This window comes from Geotrypetes seraphini, chromosome 10 (assembly GCF_902459505.1).
Source record: "Geotrypetes seraphini chromosome 10, aGeoSer1.1, whole genome shotgun sequence".
In the NCBI taxonomy this organism is placed as follows: Eukaryota; Metazoa; Chordata; class Amphibia; order Gymnophiona; family Dermophiidae; genus Geotrypetes; species Geotrypetes seraphini.
This window is the reverse complement of record NC_047093.1, coordinates 103,818,471-103,838,722: the sequence shown is the minus strand read 5'-3', so window position 1 is coordinate 103,838,722 and position 20,252 is coordinate 103,818,471. Positions and strand designations below refer to the sequence as shown.

Below are 20,252 nucleotides of genomic sequence, written 5' to 3'. Positions count from 1 at the left end.
CTCTGGGACCTGACGGCCTCTCCTCTGAATTTTACAAAATTTTACAGGATCGTATAGTCAGGTCTTTGGAGGCTTACTTTACTGGGGTGGGTTCCTTGGGGGCCTTCCCTGCCCACGTTAATCGGGCGCATGTTGTGTTGATTCCCAAGCCCGATAGGAACCCGGCTTTTGTGGACTCTTATCTCTTCATGGATCTCTTCATGGAGGTAGTTAGGGGGTGGGCCATTAGTGTGGGCAGACTAGATGGACCGTGGCCCTTTTCTTCCGTCATGTTCTATGTTTCTATGTTATCATCCCATTTCCTTGATTAATTTCGAGCTTGGTCATAAATGGCATTACTGGAAGGGCAGCAGATGTAGAAGTTTCGGCCCCGCTAGGGACAAGTGATCACAATATGGTCAATTTTACCTTGGGCATCGGAAAGAGGAAACCAATCAAGACTGAAACTACGACCTTCAACTTTAAAAAAGGCAATTACGACAGCATGAGAACTATGGTTAGAAAACGACTCAGGAAGGGCATAGCAGACCTCTGAACAGTTGAACAAGCATGGTCTCTACTGAAAAATACCATCATAGAAGCACAGAATCTACACATTCCGAAGATATCCAAAGGAAGGCGAAAAAAGAACAAAGGAGAACCAGCTTGGTTATCCAAAGAGGTAAAAGATGCAGTGAGGGAGAAAAGGAACTCGTTCAAAAAATGGAAATGAGAAAAAACGACGGAAGCCTGGAACAGTCACAAAATCAATCAAAAAAAGTGTCATAAAGTGGTAAGAGATGCCAAAAAAGTCTACGAGGAGAAGATAGCGCAGGAAGCCAAAAACTTCAAGCCCTTTTTTAGATATATAAAAGGAAAGAAACCAGCAAGAGAGGCAGTGGGCCCTCTCGACGATATAGAAAGGAAAGGGTCAATTAAAGAGGACAAACAGGTTGCCGATAGGTTGAATTCATTCTTTGCCTCAGTTTTCACAAATGAGGACACTTCAACAATGCCAGCCACAGAGAAGATATTCACCAGGGAGATAGAGGAAAGCCTCACAACAGTACATGTGACGTTGGACATGATACACGTTCAGATTGACAAACTAAAAAGCGACAAATCCCCAGGACCAGATGGAATTCACCCGAGGGTATTAAAGGAACTTAAGGAGGAAATTGGTGAAATATTGCAATCCGTAGCTAACGTCAATTAGAACGGAGCAAATACCAGAAGACTGGAGGATAGCGAACATCATCCCTATTTTCAAGAAAGGATCAAGAGGGATTCCAGGAAACTACCGACCGGTGAGCCTTACATCGGTTCCAGGGAAGATGATTGAAACACTAATTAAAGAAAACATCGTACAACACTTGGAGGATCATAATCTATTAAGGGCTAGTCAGCATGGCTTCAGGAAAGGGAAGTCATGTTTGACAAATTTACTGCAATTCTTTGACAAAGTGAACAAACAATTGGATAGTGGCGATCCAGTGGATATAATTTACCTGGACTTTCAGAAAGCATTTGACAAGGTCCCACATGCAAGGCTCATGAAGAAACTAATATGCCATGGAACAGGGGGAGAAGTGCACAGATGGATCGGAAAATGGCTAGAAAACAGAAGGCAGAGGGTTTGCATAAATGGGAAATACTCGGACTGGGAGAAAGTGACTAGCGGCGTGCCCCAGGGCTCGGTTCTTGGACCTATATTGTTCAATATTTTTATAAACGACCTGGAGGAGGAAACATTATCCAATATAATTAAGTTTGCTGATGATACAAAACTATGTTGGGCGGTTGGCACTCAAAGGGACTGCGAGGACCTCCAAAAGGATCTGAACCATTGAAATCTCCAGCTACTATCAAATTTGAAGTAGCCAATGGTAGTAATATCTGTTGAATTTTTTTAAAAAACTCCATTTGATTTGAATTAGGAGCATATAAATTAAATAAGTCCAGGGTTGTATTTCCCATTATCATTTTGATATGTACCCATCTTCCTAATGGATCAATTTTTATAAGTTTAAAATCAGCAGTACATTTCTTATTAATAAGTATGGCTACTCCTGCCTTTTTCCCTAAGGCAGGAGCAAAAAAACATTTAGATACCCATCCCCCAATTAGTTTATTAGATTCATTCCCTGTAAGATGTGTCTCTTGCATGAAATAAATATCCGCATTTTGCTTGTGAAGGAAACCTAACATTTTTTTTCTTTTTACTGGGTGATTCAGACCATTGACGTTAATGGAAAAAATTTTAATTGTCATTTAGTAATTTGAGTAAAATTAAATATCTTCTTAATAATAAAATTTTGATCAGATATCTGCACTTTTCTCTAAATATTCTAGATTTAATTATTAATTTTCCCCTCTCCCTATTCCCATCCCCCACCCCACCCTCCCTTTTAATTAAAAATTGTGTATACTTGGTAGCACGCATCTTAAGTCGATAATAAAGCACTCCATAAGACCTGTTCTTATTGTATTCTATAAATTAAGACATTTGTTATTTAAATGAAATATAATATAATTTAGCCATGTTACACATATATATATATAATACTCAAAGCATATTATATTGTTAATTTATCTAAATTGTTATTTTTGTAATAAATATATATCAATAAATAATCCCTTATTTGTTTTATTTTAAATAATATGGGAATTCAATGATATATAATTAAGTATTTTATGATCAAAGAATCCCCCTCCTATGGAGGAACCCACCGTAAAAGCACATCTCGATTTCACATATATATTTCTTTTACTTATATGTTAGTTGAATCCAGAAGAGAGAATAATTTCAATACAAACTCATTTCCTTCAAGTATATCTCAGTCCACCTTTATTCTTGATTGTAGTTTTCTATTCCATTTTGAATTTTCATTTCCTCTTCTTTTCTTCTTTTCCCAATGTATGTAGTTCTTCTCTATAATTAAGAAGGGGATTACGAGTAGATCAGAAGAGGTCATAATGCCGCTTTACAGAACAATGGTCAGACCGCATTTAGAATACTGTGTTCAACACTGGTCTCCATACCTTAAGAAAGATATAACTCTGCTGGAGAGAGTGCAGAGGCGAGCCACGAAACTCGTCAAAGGGATGGAGCATTTTGATTACAAAGATCGACTCAGGAAACTGGGACTGTTTACCCTCGAGAAGAGACGACTGAGGGGGGATATGATAGAGACTTTTAAAATATTAAAAGGATTTGATAAAATGAACCAAGAAACAGCATTACTAACATTTTCAAATGTGACAAGGACTAGAGGTCATAGCCTGAAACTGAGTGGCAGTAGGTTCAGGATAAATGTCGGGAAGTTCTGTTTCGTGCAGCGAGTGGTGGGTGCTTGGAATGCACTCCCCGGGGAGGTTGTGGAGGAGACTACTGTACTGGGATTCAAGCGCAAGTTGGATACACACCTTCTTGCATATCATATTGAGGGATACAGTAATTCTGGGTCTCCAAAAAGGAGTACTTAAATGGGCCGCCGCGGGTGCGGATCACTGGACTAGATGGACCTCGGTCTGATCCGGCGAAGGCGTTTCTTATGTTCTTATGTTAAACTCTTGGCAAAAATTTTGGCTAATCGTCTGGCTTTCTGCCGGAGCTTATTCATGTTGATCAGATGGGGTTTGTTTGGGGTAGGCAGGCGTTTTGGAATGTCCGGAAGGTCATGGCAGCTCTGGGTCATAGCGCTATCCACTCCCTCCCTGGTCTACTGATTAGTCTTGATGCCAGTAAAGCGTTTGATTGTGTGGATTGAGAGTATTTGCGGTGCTTGAGGGCTATGGGTTGGGGGGTAATTTTCTGACCATGGTTCATCTTCTGTATCATCTTCCTAATTAGACAATTCTGGTTAATGGTGCGGTTTCTGGCTATTTTCCGGTGGAGCGGGGCACTCGTCAGGGTTGTTCCCTTTTCCCTTTATTGTTTATTTTATCTTTGGAGCCCTTATTGCAGCGGATTCGGAAAGATGGCTTGGTATTCGGGCTGACCGTGGGGCGGGAGAAGGTGTGTTGCTTGGCCTTTGCAGATGATATATTGTTGTTGACCCAGCCGGATCAGTCTCTCCCCCGGGTGTTGCAATTGGTTGGTGACCATGGCAGGGTGTCTGGTTTGGAGCTGAACTTGGATAAGTCTGAGGCTATGGCTGTGGGTGGGTATGTTTATGGGGATTGGTCGGTTTATTTCCCTTTGAGACAGGTGGTGCACAGACTCAAATATTTTGGGGTATACATCGCTGGCTGTCTATCCTGGGCCTATAGGGAGAATTTTACAGTGCTTTTGAACAAGTCCAGGGACCTCATAAGTCTTTGGGCTCGTTTTCCACTGTCCTTGTGGGGTCGCATTGCCCTTTACAAAATGGTTTTGTTCCCTAAGTGGGTCTATGTGATGCAGACTTTTTCATTGTATATGACTAATAAGGATATTAATACGTTTCACATTGTACTACGTAAATTTCTTTGGAATAATAGAAAACCTAGAATGACTCTTGCTCAATTATCTTTGCCTGTGGGTCGGGGTGGACTGGCGCTTCCGGACTTGAGGAGATACAATATTGCCTGTCTCCTTCGGCATTTGGTGGATTGGATTAAGAACACACAGTTTTACACCCCTGTCACTCTTGAACAGCAGTTGATGGCTCCTACTCATCTGCTGTATTATCTTCATGCTAAGCATCCACACCGGATTTTTCCTACCAGGGCTCATCCCTTGCGTTTTATGAGACAATGTTGGCAGTGGTTGTGTAAACGCATGCATTTGCCTTTTACTTCCACAGTTCTGTTGCCCCTGTGGGGTAACCGCGACCTGGATCCTGATGCATCTAAACTATATCTACAGCGCTGGCGGGGTCGTGGTCTCTGCTATGTGCGTGTTGTGTTGGAGGAGGGAATGCCTCATTCTTTCCAGGATCTACAAGCGGCAGGTCTCTTGGAGGCTCGGGATTGGCTTTTCTATTGCCAGGTGTCTCATTATCTCTGCTCACTGGATGCTGCTACCTTGAATGAAGACCGGGCGGATGTGGTGTGTGAGACTTTGACTTTATCCCATCAGACTCGGATTAGTTTATCCTTCCACCAGGTCAGTCTGGGCTGCTTCATGGCCCCTTGGGACCCTGAGGTGGTGGTGGCTGTGTGGAACCAGGATCTTTCCCCATCTGAACATATCACGGGCCAGGGGATTCGTCTTCTGATGAAACATCTTCCTCGACTGACCCGTTCTGTGGTCCTGCAGGAGAAGCACTTCAAGTTTCTTCTGCGGCTACATATCTCTCCATTCCGGGCTTATGTTTCTGGATACGCCTCTCATGCTCAGTGTCCTCAGTGCCAGTCCACCCCTGCAGGCTTGCTTCATATGTGCCCTGTGACCGTATCCAAGCTTTTTGGTCCTTTGTAGCACTGTACTTACAGTCTGCTCTGCACAAACGGATTCCCTTGTGGGCAGACATTTTGCTTTTTTCTCAGGGAGCTCCTATGGGATTGTCTAGAGGGGGTAACCTGTTATTGCAGAAAGTCTCCTTGTTGGCCCGGAAGTGCATCCTTTTGTTGTGGTGCCAAGCTGAAGTGCCTACCTTAACTATGTGGAGAAATGAATTGTTTACTTTGTTAAAATTTGAATATCTGGATGTTCAGAGGGGGGGTCCTGGAGGAAGTTTAGGAGAATATGGGCTCCCGTTTGGGAGGGATTGTCCCCAAGAGCTCATAGTTCTTTACTGAACTTTTGACACTGGAGTGTGTGGGGTGGGGGTGGGGGATTCTTGTGGGTATGGTGGGGTTGGTTTCTGAGGGTCTTCATGAAGGAAGATGCAAATGACCTGACTGTTTCTGCTTTTTGTCTTGTTCATTTTGGTTAGTATGTTTGTACTGCTTGTTTTTGTAAATTTGAAAACGTTAATAAAAATGAGTGGAAAAAAAAGCTTAACAAAGACTTTCAAAATGTCATACAGGAAAATCAGTCATATAATCCACTCCCAAGATTATGAAATCCAAATCATGAAGCACCACAGTGTCAGGATCATGGCGTAGCTTGGAATGGTAAGCCCAGGCCACAAAAAAAAAAAGAGCAGCCGATGCCGCCAAATCAAAGACGCTTAAGGACGAAATCCACACATCAGTCCTGAACATCCTTCAGGATTACTCTCACCATCACTGGGAAGAGAAGTGCATTTGGTGACCTGTGCCACTGAGGATTCCACCTTTGGGGAAGCAAAGCACTTGTTAAAGGCATCTGCCATGGGTTAAAGCCATGCCATAGTGAGCACATTTCAGGGAACCTCAGGAGTCTTCCAGATATCTGTAAGATGATCAGGAAGAGAGGCAAATTGTGGCCTCTGGTCACTCCTGAAGGAATATTCTACATTGACAGGCTGCTCAGACTGCAGCTTTAATTTCTGGAGAAATTCAGAGATCAAATCCACAAGATGCGTGTGCTTGAAAAATCTGCGCACAGTGGGATCCTCCTCCAAATCAAGTGCTCCGTAATGATCAGAATCCTGGAGACCCGCTAGATGTGTCACTTCTGCAGCCGCCGCAGTGCCTCCTCCCCCCCCCCCCACACTGCAAAAGCAGAGGTATGGAAAGCATATCTGGCGCAACCATGGGTACTACTGTCATACCTGCTGGCACCCCCGAGAGGAGGCAAGAGAAAAGATCTTGGTCCACAGGAGCAGGGGTCCCTGTGGCTGGCATGGAGGCCCATAGAAGGGAGATAGGCAGATACTTTTTAGCCAAGTATGCCTGATACATCATATAAACAAAATCCGGGGAAAACCCATCCTCCGCATTGGGAGTTGACCCTTGCAGACCAGTTTTGGAATGTTTGGAGGATTTACTAGGTTTATCTCCCGAGATACGCTTGTGTTTCACTGTGGAGTCATCTGCACACTTCCCAGAGCCTCCTTGACACCATTTTTACAGGAGTTGGGACAGAAGACACTAGAAGATCCTCTTTGGAGGTCGAAGGCATCGAACCCAGGCAAGCCTCACACCTCTTGTGGCCCATAGCCCACGTGAAACACGGCTGTGTATCAGACAGCCATCCACAGCAAATAAGGCATGAATCTATTACATCTTGCCCTGGGGTAGCCATCTATGCTTTCTTTCAAAAACGAAGCTAGCAATTATAAAAAAATAACTTTAAAATCAAATTGGGAAAAATTCAAGATGGCCAACGCGGGTGCTGATTTGGACTAAAAAATAGCATGGGAAAGCCACAGAGAACCATCAAAAACTGCAATTTTAGGAATGGGGGTAGGGCATGCAGTGAATCCATCCAAAATCCCTTTTAAGACTCCCCAACATTGTTGATTCTGGCTGTCAGCCTGTACTCAAAGACATGTGCAGACAGAGCTGAAACAGCTCACAGGGAAAGCTGGACTTCTAGTCTTCTGAAAGCCCCACTGGCTGGACTGCCACAGCCAGATACTTCCGCCACCCTCAGTCATGCCACAGAGATGCTTGGCATAGAAACTGTCTGACTTTGAATCTCAGGAGTGCCCCCATGGAACCCACACAGCCTGGGCTCAACCCACTAGTGGACAAACCTGGGGTGAACAAGCTCCCAAGGGAATGGACCCTGAGCCCTGATCTGATTAGCAGGTTGTCCAGGGGGTGTACTTACAAGGCAGTGAACCCCCCCCCCCCTCAGAAGCAAAGTTTTCCAAAGTTCTGTGATCTCCCGCAGTCAAAGCTGACCCTGCAGGGAAACTCCACAGTAAAAGGGCAAAAACCGCAAACGCAAAGACTGAAATTACATGAAATAAAACACGATCAGAAAAGACAAGCTCCTAAAGCACAGGTGTCAAAGTCGGTCCTCGAGGGCCGGAATCCAGTCGGGTTTTCAGGATTTCCCCAATGAATCTGCATGAGATCTATTTGCATGCACTGCTTTCAATGCATATTCATTGGGGAAATCCAGAAAACCCGACTGGATTCCGGCCCTCGAGGAGGGACTTTGACATCCCTGCCCTAAAGCCTGGCCTGTGATGCATGTTGGTAACAAAAATTTTATGCACGAATACAGGATGGCCGGGGCGGTACTTGGAGAGACCTCCCAGGAAAGAGATTTGGGAGTGCTGATCGATAAGTCGATGAAACCGTCCATGCAATGTGCGGCGGCAGCGAATAGAATGCTAGGAATGATAAAGGGGATCGCGAACAGATCGGAGAAGGTTATCATGCCGCTGTACCGGGCTATGGTGCGCCCTCACCTGGAGTACTACGTCCAGCACTGGTCGCCGTACATGAAGGAGGACAAGGTACTACTCGAAAGGCTCCAGAGAAGAGCGACTAAGATGGTTAAGGGGCTGGAGAAGTTGCCATACAGTGAAAGATTAGAGAAACTGGGCCTCTTCTCCCTCAAACAGAGGAGATTGAGAGGGGACGTGATCAAAACATTCAAGGTACTGAGGGGAATAAACTTAGTAGATAAGGACAGGTTGTTCACCCTCTCCAAGGTAGGGAAAACGAGAGGGCACTCTCTAAATTGAAAGGGGATAGATTCCGTACAAACATAAGGAAGTTCTCTTCTCACTTGAGGAAAGAAGAGAACGGGGAGATATGATTGAAACATATAAGTACATCACGGGACGCATCGAGTCAGAAGATGATATCTTCTGGCTCATGGGACCCTTGACCACCAGAGGGCATCCGCTGAAAATCAGGGGAGGGAAGTTTCATGGCGACTCCAGGAAGTACTTCTTCACCGAAAGAGTAGTGGATCATTGGAACAGACTCCCACTCCAGGTGATAAAGGCCAGCAGCGTGACGGATTTTAAGAGAAAATGGGATACTCACGTGGGATCTTTAAGGGAGTAAATTCAGGGGAGGGGATACTTGGAATGGGCAGACTTGGTGGGCTATAGCCCTTTTCTGCTGCTTTTTTCTATGTTTCTATGTTCTTCTTCACCCAGAGTGGTAGAAAACTGGAACGCTCTTCTGGTCAACGGTCTGTCATAGGTGAAACACCTGGGAAGGCAGTGGAGTTCAAAAAGATGATTGACAACATTCTGCACACAACCTGTGGGTACAGGTACAAAACTCTAGCGTTCAAGACCATTACACACATTGCGCTAGAATAGGTTTTGCACATCAGACCATAGGCTAGGTAATGTGCTTAGTAGAGGTCAACTTAAAGGGCTCCTTTTACAAACATGCGCTAGCATTTTTAGCGCACTCACTGGATTAGTGTGTGCTAGCTGAAAAACTACCGCCTGCTCAAGAGGAGTTGGTAGCAGCTAGCGCGCGCTATTCCACGCGTTAAGGCCCTAACACACCTTTGTAAAAGGAGCCATATGTAACATTAACTAGACCTCAACATTAACTAGCCTGTAACATTAACTAGACCTCAAGTTTTTCCACACCTGCTTATGAGATCAGAAAATGCAATGCTTACAAAGTGCTGAAGGCAGGAAAACACTTCGCTACTTAGTGTTAAAAAAACTCTAATTCAACCATTTTCATATGTCGTATAGCACAGTTACTTACCGTAACAGTTGTTATCCAGGGACAGCAGGCAGCTATTCTCACAAGTGGGTGACGTCATCCGACGGAGCCTCGATGCGGACGCCTCACAAAAAGACTTCCTTAAAGAAACTCGAAGTTTCGAGTCGCCCGCACCACGCATGCGCGAATGCCTTCCTGCCCAGCGCAGGGCACGTCTCTTCAGTTCAGATAGCCAGCAGAGAAGCCAACCTGGGGAGGTGGGTGGGATGTGAGAATAGCTGCCTGCTGTCCCTGGATAACAACTGTTACGGTAAGTAACTGTGCTTTATCCCAGGACAAGCAGGCAGGTATTCTCACAAGTGGGTGACCTCCAAGCTAACCAAAGTTGACAACTTAGAAGAATAAATTTTGCAATACTGTTTGACCAAACTGTTCATCCCGTCTGGAGAAAGTATCCAGACTATAGTGAGAAGTGAAAGTATGAACCGAGGACCAAGTAGCAGCTCTACAAATTTCCTCAATAGGTGTAGATCTGAGGAAAGCTACAGAAGCTGCCATTGCTCTGACCTTATGGGCTCTGACTTTACTGTGAAGGGGTAATCCAGCCTGGGCATAGCAGAAAGAGATACAAGCCGCCATCCAATTGGAGATGGTATGCTTAGAGATAGGATGTCCCAACTTGTTCGGATCAAAGGAGACAAAAAGTTGAGGAGCAGTTCTGTGTGGTTTGGTGCGTTCCAAATAGAAAGCCAAAGCACGTTTACAGTCCAGAGTATGAAGAGCAACTTCTCCAGGATGAGAATGAGGCTTTGGAAAAAACACTGGAAGAACAATGGATTGGTTGAGATGAAATTCCGAAACCACTTTAGGAAGGAATTTCGGATGAGAGCAAAGAACCACCTTGTCATGTGGAACACTGTAAAAGGTGGGTCCGCAACCAACGCTTGGAGCTCACTGACTCATCGAGCAGAAGTGAGGCCAATGAGAAACACCACTTTCTAAGTGAGATACTTCAGATGAGCCTTATCAATTGGTTCAAATTGAGGTTTCATCAGCTGAGTAAGAACAATATTAAAGTCCCAAACCACAGGAGGCGGTTTGAGAGAATTGACATTAAAAAGTCCTTTCATGAATCTGGAAACCACAGGATGAGCAGAAGGGTTTCCCTTCAATAGGCTGATGGAAAGCAGCAATTGCACTAAGATGGACTCGTATCGATGTAGACTTGAGGCCAAAATGAGAAAGGTGCAACAGATAAGCCAAAACTGAAGATAAGGAGGAATGTTGAGGCTCCTTATGATGAGAAAAACACCAAGTAGAAAATCTAGTCCATTTTTGGCGATAGCATTGTCTAGTAGTAGGCTTCCGTGAAGCTTCCAAAATATCCCTCACAGATTGAGAAAATTGGAGAGGAGCTATGTTTAGAGGAACCAAGCTGTCAGGTTGGGATGAAGCAGAGATCCCTGATGCTGTGTAAGTAGAGAGGGAAAAACTGGTAGAAGGTATGGCTCCCTGCTGCTGGGTTGAAGTAGAAGGGAGTACCAGGATTGTCTGGGCCACCAAGGAGCAACCAGAATCATGGTGGCATGGTCGGTCTTCAGCTTGACCAGCGTCTTATGAATGAGAGGAAACGCATATAGAAAGAGATTCATCCAGTCCAGAAGAAAAGCATCTTCGAGGCGATGAGTGTACATCCTGGAGCAGAACTGAGGCAGTTTGTAGTGGGGAACTGCAAAGAGGTCTATCTGAGGCGTCCCCCACTGAGAGAAAATGTGATGAAGGGGCGTGGAATGGAGAGTCCATTCGTGAGGCTGTAGAAGACGACTCAAGTTGTCCGTTAAGGCATTGTCCTCCCCCTGAATGTAGACAGCTTTGAGGAAGGTGTTGTGGCGAATTGCCCAATCCCAAACTTTCAGAGCTTCCTGACAGAGGGAGGCAGATCCCGTGCCTCCCTGTTTGTTGACATAATATATGGCAACCTGATTGTCCGTTCGAATGAGGACTACATAGTCATGAAGAAGATGCTGAAAAGCATTGAGAGTGTTCCAGCAGATTGAATGGCACTGACGATCCGTACTGGTCCAATAGCCTTGAGTACGGAGACCATTTAGATGAGCCCCCCAAGCGTAAGTGGAAGAATCTGTAGTGCGAACTTTCTGATGTTGGGCGTGTGAAAAAGTAAGCCTCTGGATACATTGGAAGAGAGCATCCACCAGCAAAGAGACTGTGTCAGAGCAAGAGTGACCTGGATGTGTCAGAGGGTCGGAAACCTGCGTCAATTGAGATGCCAGGGTCCACTGAGGTATTCTGAGGTGAAGTCTGGCAAAAAGAGTCACGTGTACTGTGGAAGCCATGTGACCCAGAAGAACCATCATGTTTCTTGCCGAGATGGATGGGCAAGAGGACACTGAATGACAGACGGAGAAGAGCTTCTAGACTTTGTTGAGGAAGGAATGCTCTGAGTTGGACTGTGTCCAGAACAGCTCCGATGAATTGAAGAGTCTGAGAAGGATGTAGATGGGATTTTGGAAAGTTGATTTTGAATCCCAGACTTTCCAGGAACCAGATAGTCCGCTAGGTTGCTACTACGATCCTTTGAGGCGTAGAATCTTTGATGAGCCAGTCGTCGAGGTATGGAAATACTTGAAGACCATGGCTCCTGAGAGCTGCGGCCACCACTACCAGGCACTTGGTGAATACTCTGGGAGACAAGGCCAGGCCGAAAGGGAGTATTGATAATGTAGATTTCCCACCCAAAATCTGAAGTACTAACGGGAGGCCGGATGAATGGGAATGTGCGTGTAGGCCTCCTTGAGATCCAAAGAGCATAACCAGTCGTTCTGCTCGAGGAGGGGATAAAGAGATGCCAGGGTCAACATGCGAAATTTTTCTCTGACTAAAAATTTGTTGAGCATCCTGAGATCCAAAATAGGTCGCAGATCGCCCGTCTTCTTCGGAACAAGAGAGTAAAATCCCTTGTTCTGCTGAGTCACAGGAACTGGCTCGATAGCTCGAAGCTGAAGCAGAGCTTGAGCTTCCCGAAGAAGAAGGGTGGTCTGGGAGGGATTGGAAGGATACTCTCTTGGAGGATGTTCCGGAGGAACTTGATGGAAATTAAGAGAGTATCCCTCCCTGATGATGGAAAGGACCCAGAGGTCGGTAGTAACAGTCGTCCATCGGTGGTAAATTATGGAGATGACCTCCGATAGGGGAAAAAACGGAAAAGGGCAGAACGACTGAGGTTATGCTCTGTTCTAGGCAGTCAAAAAGGCTGAGGAGCCTTAGGTACAGCAGACGGCTGAGGCTTTTGCTGCTTTTGGGGATGCTGCCTCTTGAAAGGCTGACGAGTAGAAGGAGCCTGCTTTGGTGGAAAACGCCACCGATATATTTGAGGAGGACGTGTAGGTCGAGAAGGAGCTGGCTTCGGTCTGAGAATAGATGTAAAAGACAGCATGGTCAGACAGTTTCTTGGTGGCTGCCTCAATGCACTCAACAAAGAGGTCATTGTCTGCACAAGGAACATTAGCCAGCCGGTCCTGCAGGTTAGGATCCATATCGATAGTACGAAGCCAAGCAAGACGTCGCATGGCCACAGAGCAAGCAGTTAACTCGAAAGCATCATAGGATGACTGGAGAAGATGCAGATGGAGTTGTGATAAGGAAGCAATGACTTCTTGGAACTCAAAGTGCATACGAGAATACAGATAAGGCATAAACTTTGGAAGAATGGAAAGAAAGAACTCAAAATAGGTGATGAAATGAAAATTATAGTTGAGGACTCTGGAGGTCATCATCGAATTCTGGTAGATGCGACGACCAAATCTGTCCATACTTTTACCTTCCCTTCCCGGAGGGACAGCAGCATACACCTGGGAAGGATGAGATCTTTTCAAAGAAAATTCAACCAGAAGGGATTGATGAGATAATTGAGTATTGTCAAAGCCCTTATGATGTACAGTCTTATACCTAGAGTCCAATTTGCCTGGAACAGCTGGAATGGTATAAGAAGTTTCCAGACAGCGGACAAAGGTTTGATCCAAAAGCTTATGGAGAGGAAGCTTGAGAGATTCAGCCGGGAAGCTGAGGGAGATGCATGGTCTCGAGATATTCCTTGGAGAACTTCGAGCCAGTATCTAACTGAATATCCAAGTCAACTGCCATCTGACGAAGGAAAGATGAAAAGGAAAGTTGATCCGCTAAAGCCTTGCCTCGAGAAGGACTCGAGGACGTCGAGGCAGCTTGGTCCAGCAAAGATGGAGACTTGGACGAAGAAATGGAAACCACCAGGTCCGGAAGCGGAAGGCTCAAATGAGGCGGTGGAGAAAACTGAAGAAAAGGCTGCTTGTGGCGAGGCAATGCATGCCTGGATGAGGAAGAAAAAATATATTTTTTTTGTAAAGAAAAGAATAAAGAAAAAACAGCGATTCGTGACCAAAAGAACACAAAACCGCGGTCGTAGAGAAGGCACAAGAGAATTACTTCACGCAGAGTCAAAGATGGACTTCTCGGCTCCGTGGAAAAATAAGAACTGAGGAGACGCGCCCTGCACTGGGCAGGAAGGCACTTGCGCATGCGTGGTGCGGGCGACTCGAAACTTCGAGTTTCTTCAAGCAAGTCTGCTTGTGAGGTGTCCGCATCGAGGCTCTGGATGACTTCACCCACTTGTGAGAATACCTGCCTGCTTGTCCTGGGATAACAAGTTTATACTGTGTTTGAACGGTTTGGCTCCCACAAGTTTGGTGGGTATTATTCAAGCTTAAGCCCCTTTATCCAAGTTGCATTCTGTTCATCATGGCGATTTGTTTGTGCCATCGGTAAGAGAATTGAGATTGAGTATCTCACAAGCAACTGTTTTCCTGTAGGGGCCCTCAGGAATGGAACCGGCTATCTTTGCACATTAGAATGCAAAGTAATCTCGAGGCATTTAAAAAATTACTGAAGAGGCATTTATTTTACAAGATGAAATATGGGCATTAAGAAACTTGTTTTGATGAAAGTGTAGGTTGCTTATCTTGTTTATATGTATTTTATGTTTTTTTATTATGTATGTTTATATTGTGAGCCGCCTTGGGAAAGGCGGGTTATAAATAAAACAAAACAAAAAATAATAAAACAAAACCATTCTAAGAAAAAAAATGAGTCTGACAACTTAGATAATTTGAACTCTTTACTTTTTTTTTTTTTTTTTTTAATGTATACTTCCATGCATAATATTTTCAAATAGAACAGATGTCCCTTGAACGTGGCACAGATGTACAAGTTTAAGACATACCAGAAGAAAAACTACAGGTAGTAGATGATGATACTTCATTTTACAGAGGCCACAGCTAAAATGAGAAGGAAGGAAGTTTTGTTCCTCTTTCCAATGTTACTTTAAATGAGTTTCTGATTTTATAATTTTTAAACATAAAAAACTGTACATGTGTTTACAAACATATTAACATATAAATTAGAAGCCTAGGGTCTTCACAGTATTCCTTTGCTTGTGAAGTTAATACTAGAACAGGAGGTCTATCCCTTTTATACAGCCATAGTCCAAGCTGCATTAGTCCATACACAGAAATTTAGGTTTTGTTTTTTTTTAACTCAAGCATCACAGGGTAACTTTCTTCTTATCAGCCCCTCAGGTTTCAATAATCAGTCTTGCTATTGCTGTGCAAAAAAATAAAAAATAGTAGTCTGTCCATGCTGCTACTGAGGTAGAGACAGCACCTATACTGCCCAGTCATCGCTCTGGCTCAGACTCATGCTGGGACATCCTCTTCTTCTCTCGACAGTGTTTTTTGTGAGTAGGCCAGTCTTTCTGTTGGCAATAGGATCCACAGTACCGTGCTACTTGGCACCGACCACAGATATTAAATTCCCTTAACTAGAAAGAAAACAAAATAGTTAAGCTCTTCAGAAAAGATATAGCACTTATTCACTTAACATCCACATCCTAGAAATTAATGTGTGAGTTATTGTGCAATAGCAGCAAATCTCCCTAAAACTGCAAGGGAGATTACTATCTTGCCTATCATTTCTATAGTGGGTAAAGACCACTTGGGTAGAAATGGATACTATTTGTTATGTAGCTATTTCCAAAAATAAAATTACACAGTTAGCTATTTTCAATGAAAATTTTCTACTCCCACAGTGGTAGAGACATGGTCTAGGTCAGCATGTTAAGGCTGGATCTTGAGTTTCAAGATTTCACAACTCCATTCTAAGCACTTCAGTACATTTGAGATACACCTTATTTTATGTAGAAGTGTGGGATAAAAATAGAGATCTCTAATTAGAAAATAAAAGATGTAAAGTAAAGAACTAAGGCCGGTATTGGACAAACTTGCACGGTCTGTGTTCCATATATGGTGAATCAGTGTAGGATGGGCTGGGATGGGCATCAATGTGAACTCCACTAATATGGAACAGGAGATGTTACCGGCCAGACTTTTACGGTATATGTCCTGCAAACAACGGGATGGTTGAATAGGCCGGAGTGTGAGCTTGGACGGCAACTTCAGCATTTGGAACCAGACTTTACAGCCCAGAAATATCAAAGAAGAGACAAGTTAATCTAATCATGTTTTTTTTAATGAGTATAACTTATGGGCAGACCGGATGGACCGTTCAGGTCTTTATCTGCTGTCATTTACTATGTTGCATAAAGCATTGGGGATGGGATGTTGAACGAAAGATTAGATTCTTACCTTTGCTAATCTTCTTTCTTGTAAATCCACACTTTATTCCAAGACCAGTGGGTTATTTCCCTCTACCCACCAGGACTTTGTAGGAGGCCTCGGAATTTCAGACACTTAAACAACTCCCCCTCATACCTCATCACTTGCCATAATCCATCTCCTCAGTCAGTATAAAAGCAGTCACAAACATCTGTAGAAGACAACAACAGAAGGGAATGGGGAGAACTTCCCAAGTAAATCAATTCTGCTCATATCAACAAATGCAAAATGAGAGAACAGGTTAGGAAACCAAACAGTGCTATAGGGAGACACAGCCTACACTGTCAGAAAGGGGCATCTGAACCAGGGAACCCCCAAACTAAGTGCTAAACCCATTCTGATGGCACTCTAATAAAGGCTAGTCAGAAAACAGAAATCCAGCTTACCAGTACTTGGAAAGGCAGACAATTGGCGAATCATTAAAGCATAGGGCGGGTTCCCGGAATAAAGTATGGATTTACAAGAAAGATTAGCAAAGATAAGAACTTAATTGTTTGTTCTTATATAATCCCACTTTATTCCGGGACCAGTGGTACGTAACAGAGCAGTCCTGAAAATACAGAGTGGGACTGAAGAGCCCGCTGCCAAAACAGAGGCACCAAAAGCAGCATCTTGCTTGGCCACCACATCGATCCCATAGAACTTGGTGAAAGCATGTAGGGTAGACCAGGTAGCTGCCCTGCAAATCTCATCCAGAGAAACAGCCAACAACTCTGCCAAGAGGACGAAAACACCCCTGGTTGAGTGAGCCCACGGGGGAGGGGGAGGGGGGCGCTTCTTTATGACCACCATGTAAGCCATGGAAATGGCCATGCAAATCCACCTGGAAATGGTAGCCTTTGAAGCCAGCCTACCTTTGTGGGCAAGACCTGCCAGAACATACAGATGATCAGAGGCGAAATTTATTGGTGATCTCCAGATACCGTAATAAGTCTGCGCATGTCCAAAGACCATAACACCCGGTCCTGCTCCCTCGAATCAGGAAGCCAAACTTCCAGATTCACATGGAAAGCGGAAACCACTTTCAGAAGAAAAGGGACAGCACGCAGGATCACAGCAGGATCCGTAATATGCAAAAAGGTATCCCTACAGGAAAGGGCCTGTAGTTCCAAGACACTGCAGGCTGATGTAATAGCCACCAGGCAGACTGTCTTGATCGTGAGATCTAGAGACACCTGCTCCAGAGGCTCATACTGCAGACAAGCCAGAGAGTGAATAACCATATTAAGATTCTAGGTTGGACAGGGAAAGCGCAACAGAGGCTGAAGCCGCAGAGCACCCCATAGAAATCGAGCTACATCTGGATGAGCTGCCAATGAGCCCCTCAGAGAAGGAGGGCCCATACACAACAGACCAGCTAGACCTGTCTTCAGGCCATCCTGCAGAAACTCATAGACCCGAGGAATCGATGGAAGACTGAACCACTTGTCGCAGGGCACACCAGGCCTGGTACCTCCAAACCTTCGCATAGGTTGCCATTGTGGACTTCCTTTTGCTGTGAAGCAACATGGCAATTACAGCTGAAGAATAGCCCCAGCTAATCAAGGCCACACACTCGAGCCATGCCGTAAGACCAAAGTGGTACAGATCCTGCATCGTAATTGGACCCTGTGAGAAGGCGAGAACAATAAGGTAGCCGGAGTCCCTGATCCTGCTGAAGCCGAACCAAGGTAGCATACCACGGCCACCTTAGAATCACTGGACCTTCGTGAGCCGCTATCCATCTCAGATGCCCTATGATCAGCCAAGGAAAAAAGAAAGAGGAAACATTCTTGCTACCGGCCTTGTAATGATGACTGCTTTCCTGCTGGCTGAAGTCGCCATGAGGTCAAACGTGGGTCAACCCAACTGATCTACTATGCACTTGAACACTCTTTGGGACAGGGACCACTCTCCAGGGTCTGAGAAAGTCTGCTTGAACGTTGTCCACTCCTGCCACAAGAAGTCTTTATGCACACCAGATAAGAAGCTGAGTCTCCATGTTCAGTGAGGGGCTCCTCTTGCCCCCGTCAGTTGACGTAAGCCACTGCCATAGCATTGTCCGAGAAGACACGACTGAGACGACTCTCGAAGTGGAGAAGAGCCAGCCAAATCGCCCAAAGCTCCAGGTGATTGATCAACCACTTGCGCTCTGAGGGAGCCCCACTGGCTCTGAACAGTGGCTGTCATACATACTGCTCCTCAGCCTTTTAAACTCGCATCCATAGACAGAATCACTCAATCCAAGATCTGGAGGGGAAGACCCCTGGAAAGTGAAAGGGGTTACAACCACCATACAAAACAGTTCCATGTCAGTCATCCAAGGCAGGGGTGTGCATGTAATGGGTCCCGCTGGGGATTCCAGCGTAAAAGCAGAGCATCCTGCAGCGGGCGCAGACGGGCTCTGGTCCAAGACACCACATCAATCATTGCCATCATGGTCCCCAGAGCCTGAAGGGGTAGTAATACCCTTCTTGATTATACCTAGCATTCTATTCGCTCTCTTAGCGGCCGCTGCGCACTGTGCTGTCGGTTTCATTGTCATGTCCACCATTACCCCCAAGTCCCTTTCTTGGGTACTCTCCTTCAATAACATCCCTATCGTATAGCTGTACCTCGTGCTTCTGCTTCCTACACGTAGTACTTTACATTTCTCAACGTTGAACTTCATCTGCCATCTTGTCGCCCATTCCCCTAGTTTGTTCAAGTCTCTTTGCAATTCTTCGTAGTCCTCTTTAGTCCAAGCTCCACTAAATAGTTTGGTGTTGTCCGTGAATTTTATTATCTCACACTTCGTCCTGTTTCTAGATCATTTATAAATATATTAAATAGCAGCGGCCCGAGCACCGAGCCCTGTGGGACATCACTAGTGACCCTCCTCCAGTCCGAGTAGTGGCCCTTCACTCCTACCCTGTTTCCTACCCTCCAACCAGTTTCTGATTCATCTATGTATGTCTCCTTCCACCCCATGGTTCTTCAGTTTCCGAAGTAGGCGTTCATGGGGTACCTTGTCAAAGGCTTTTTGGAAATCTAGATATATGATGTCTATGGGGTTACCTCTGTCCATCCGTTTGTTAATTCCTTTGAAGAAGTGCAATAAGTCGATAGGCACAATCTTCCCTTGCAGAAACCATGCTGGCTGGTTATCAGAAGTTTGTTTCTTTCAAAATGTTCATCGATGTTGTCTTATCAGTGCTTCCGCCATTTTCCCCGGAACCGAGGTCAGACTCACCGGTATGTAGTTTCCCAGGTCACCACTTGATCCCTTTTTAAAGATGGGCGTAACGTTGGATATCTTCCAGCCAACGTCTCCAGAGAACACAGCCAATCGTTCTGATCTAGAAGGGGGGTAAAGGGACACCAGGGACAACATGAGAAATTTTTCTTTGACTAAAAATTTGTTGAGAACCCTGAGATGCAAAATGGGTCGCAGATCACCCATCTTCTTCGGAACTAGGAAGTAATGGGAATAAAAACCCCTGCTCTGCTGTTCCAGAGGAACTTCTTCGATGGCACAAAGACAAAGCAGAGCTTGAGCTTCCTGAAGAGGAAGGGCAGTGTCTGGTATGGATTGGAAGGATACTCTCTTGGAGGCAGCTCTAGTGGAACCTGAGTGAAATGAAGAGAGAGTAACCTTCACTGAATATTGACAACACCCAGAGGTCGAATGTAATGGTCTCCAATCGATGGTAAAAATGATTGACGACCTCCTATGGGAAGAGGGGAGGACAGAAACAGAACGATGGAGGTTATGCTTTGTTTTAAACATTCAAAAAGGCTGCGCAGCCTTAGGTACAGCAGAAGGCCCGAGGTTTCTGTTGCTTCTGCTGCTGTGGTTTCTTGGGAGGTGCTCGAGTGTAAGGAACCACCCTTGGAGTATAACGCCTCTGGAAAACTGGCATGAAGATTTTACATGAGCTGGTTTTGGCTTTGGTCTGACAATAGAAGCAAAAGATTTTTCATGTTCAGACAATTTCTTAGTGGCCGCTCTATGGATTCAAAGAGGTCATTGCCCTCACAACGAATGTTAGCCAAACGGTCCTGAAGATTAGGGTCCATGTCAATGGTGCGAAGCCAGGCCAAGCGGCGCATCGCTACAGAGAAAGCAGTGGCCCTAGCAGA

At 45.0% G+C, this 20,252-nt stretch overlaps 1 protein-coding gene across 4 annotated transcripts in view; it reads right to left on the bottom strand.

The window, feature by feature from the left end:
- Positions 1 to 14,807: 14,807 nt before the first annotated feature.
- ZMYND19 (zinc finger MYND-type containing 19) overlaps positions 14,808 to 20,252 on the bottom strand; it is a 138,796-nt gene continuing 133,351 nt past the window's right edge. For all 4 annotated transcript variants that reach the window (XM_033962116.1, XM_033962117.1, XM_033962115.1 and 1 more), the window contains one exon: positions 14,808 to 15,298. In XM_033962116.1, coding sequence (XP_033818007.1) covers positions 15,155 to 15,298 — 144 coding nt within the window. In that variant the 3' untranslated portion in view covers positions 14,808 to 15,154. The remainder of the gene's footprint in view (positions 15,299 to 20,252) is intronic.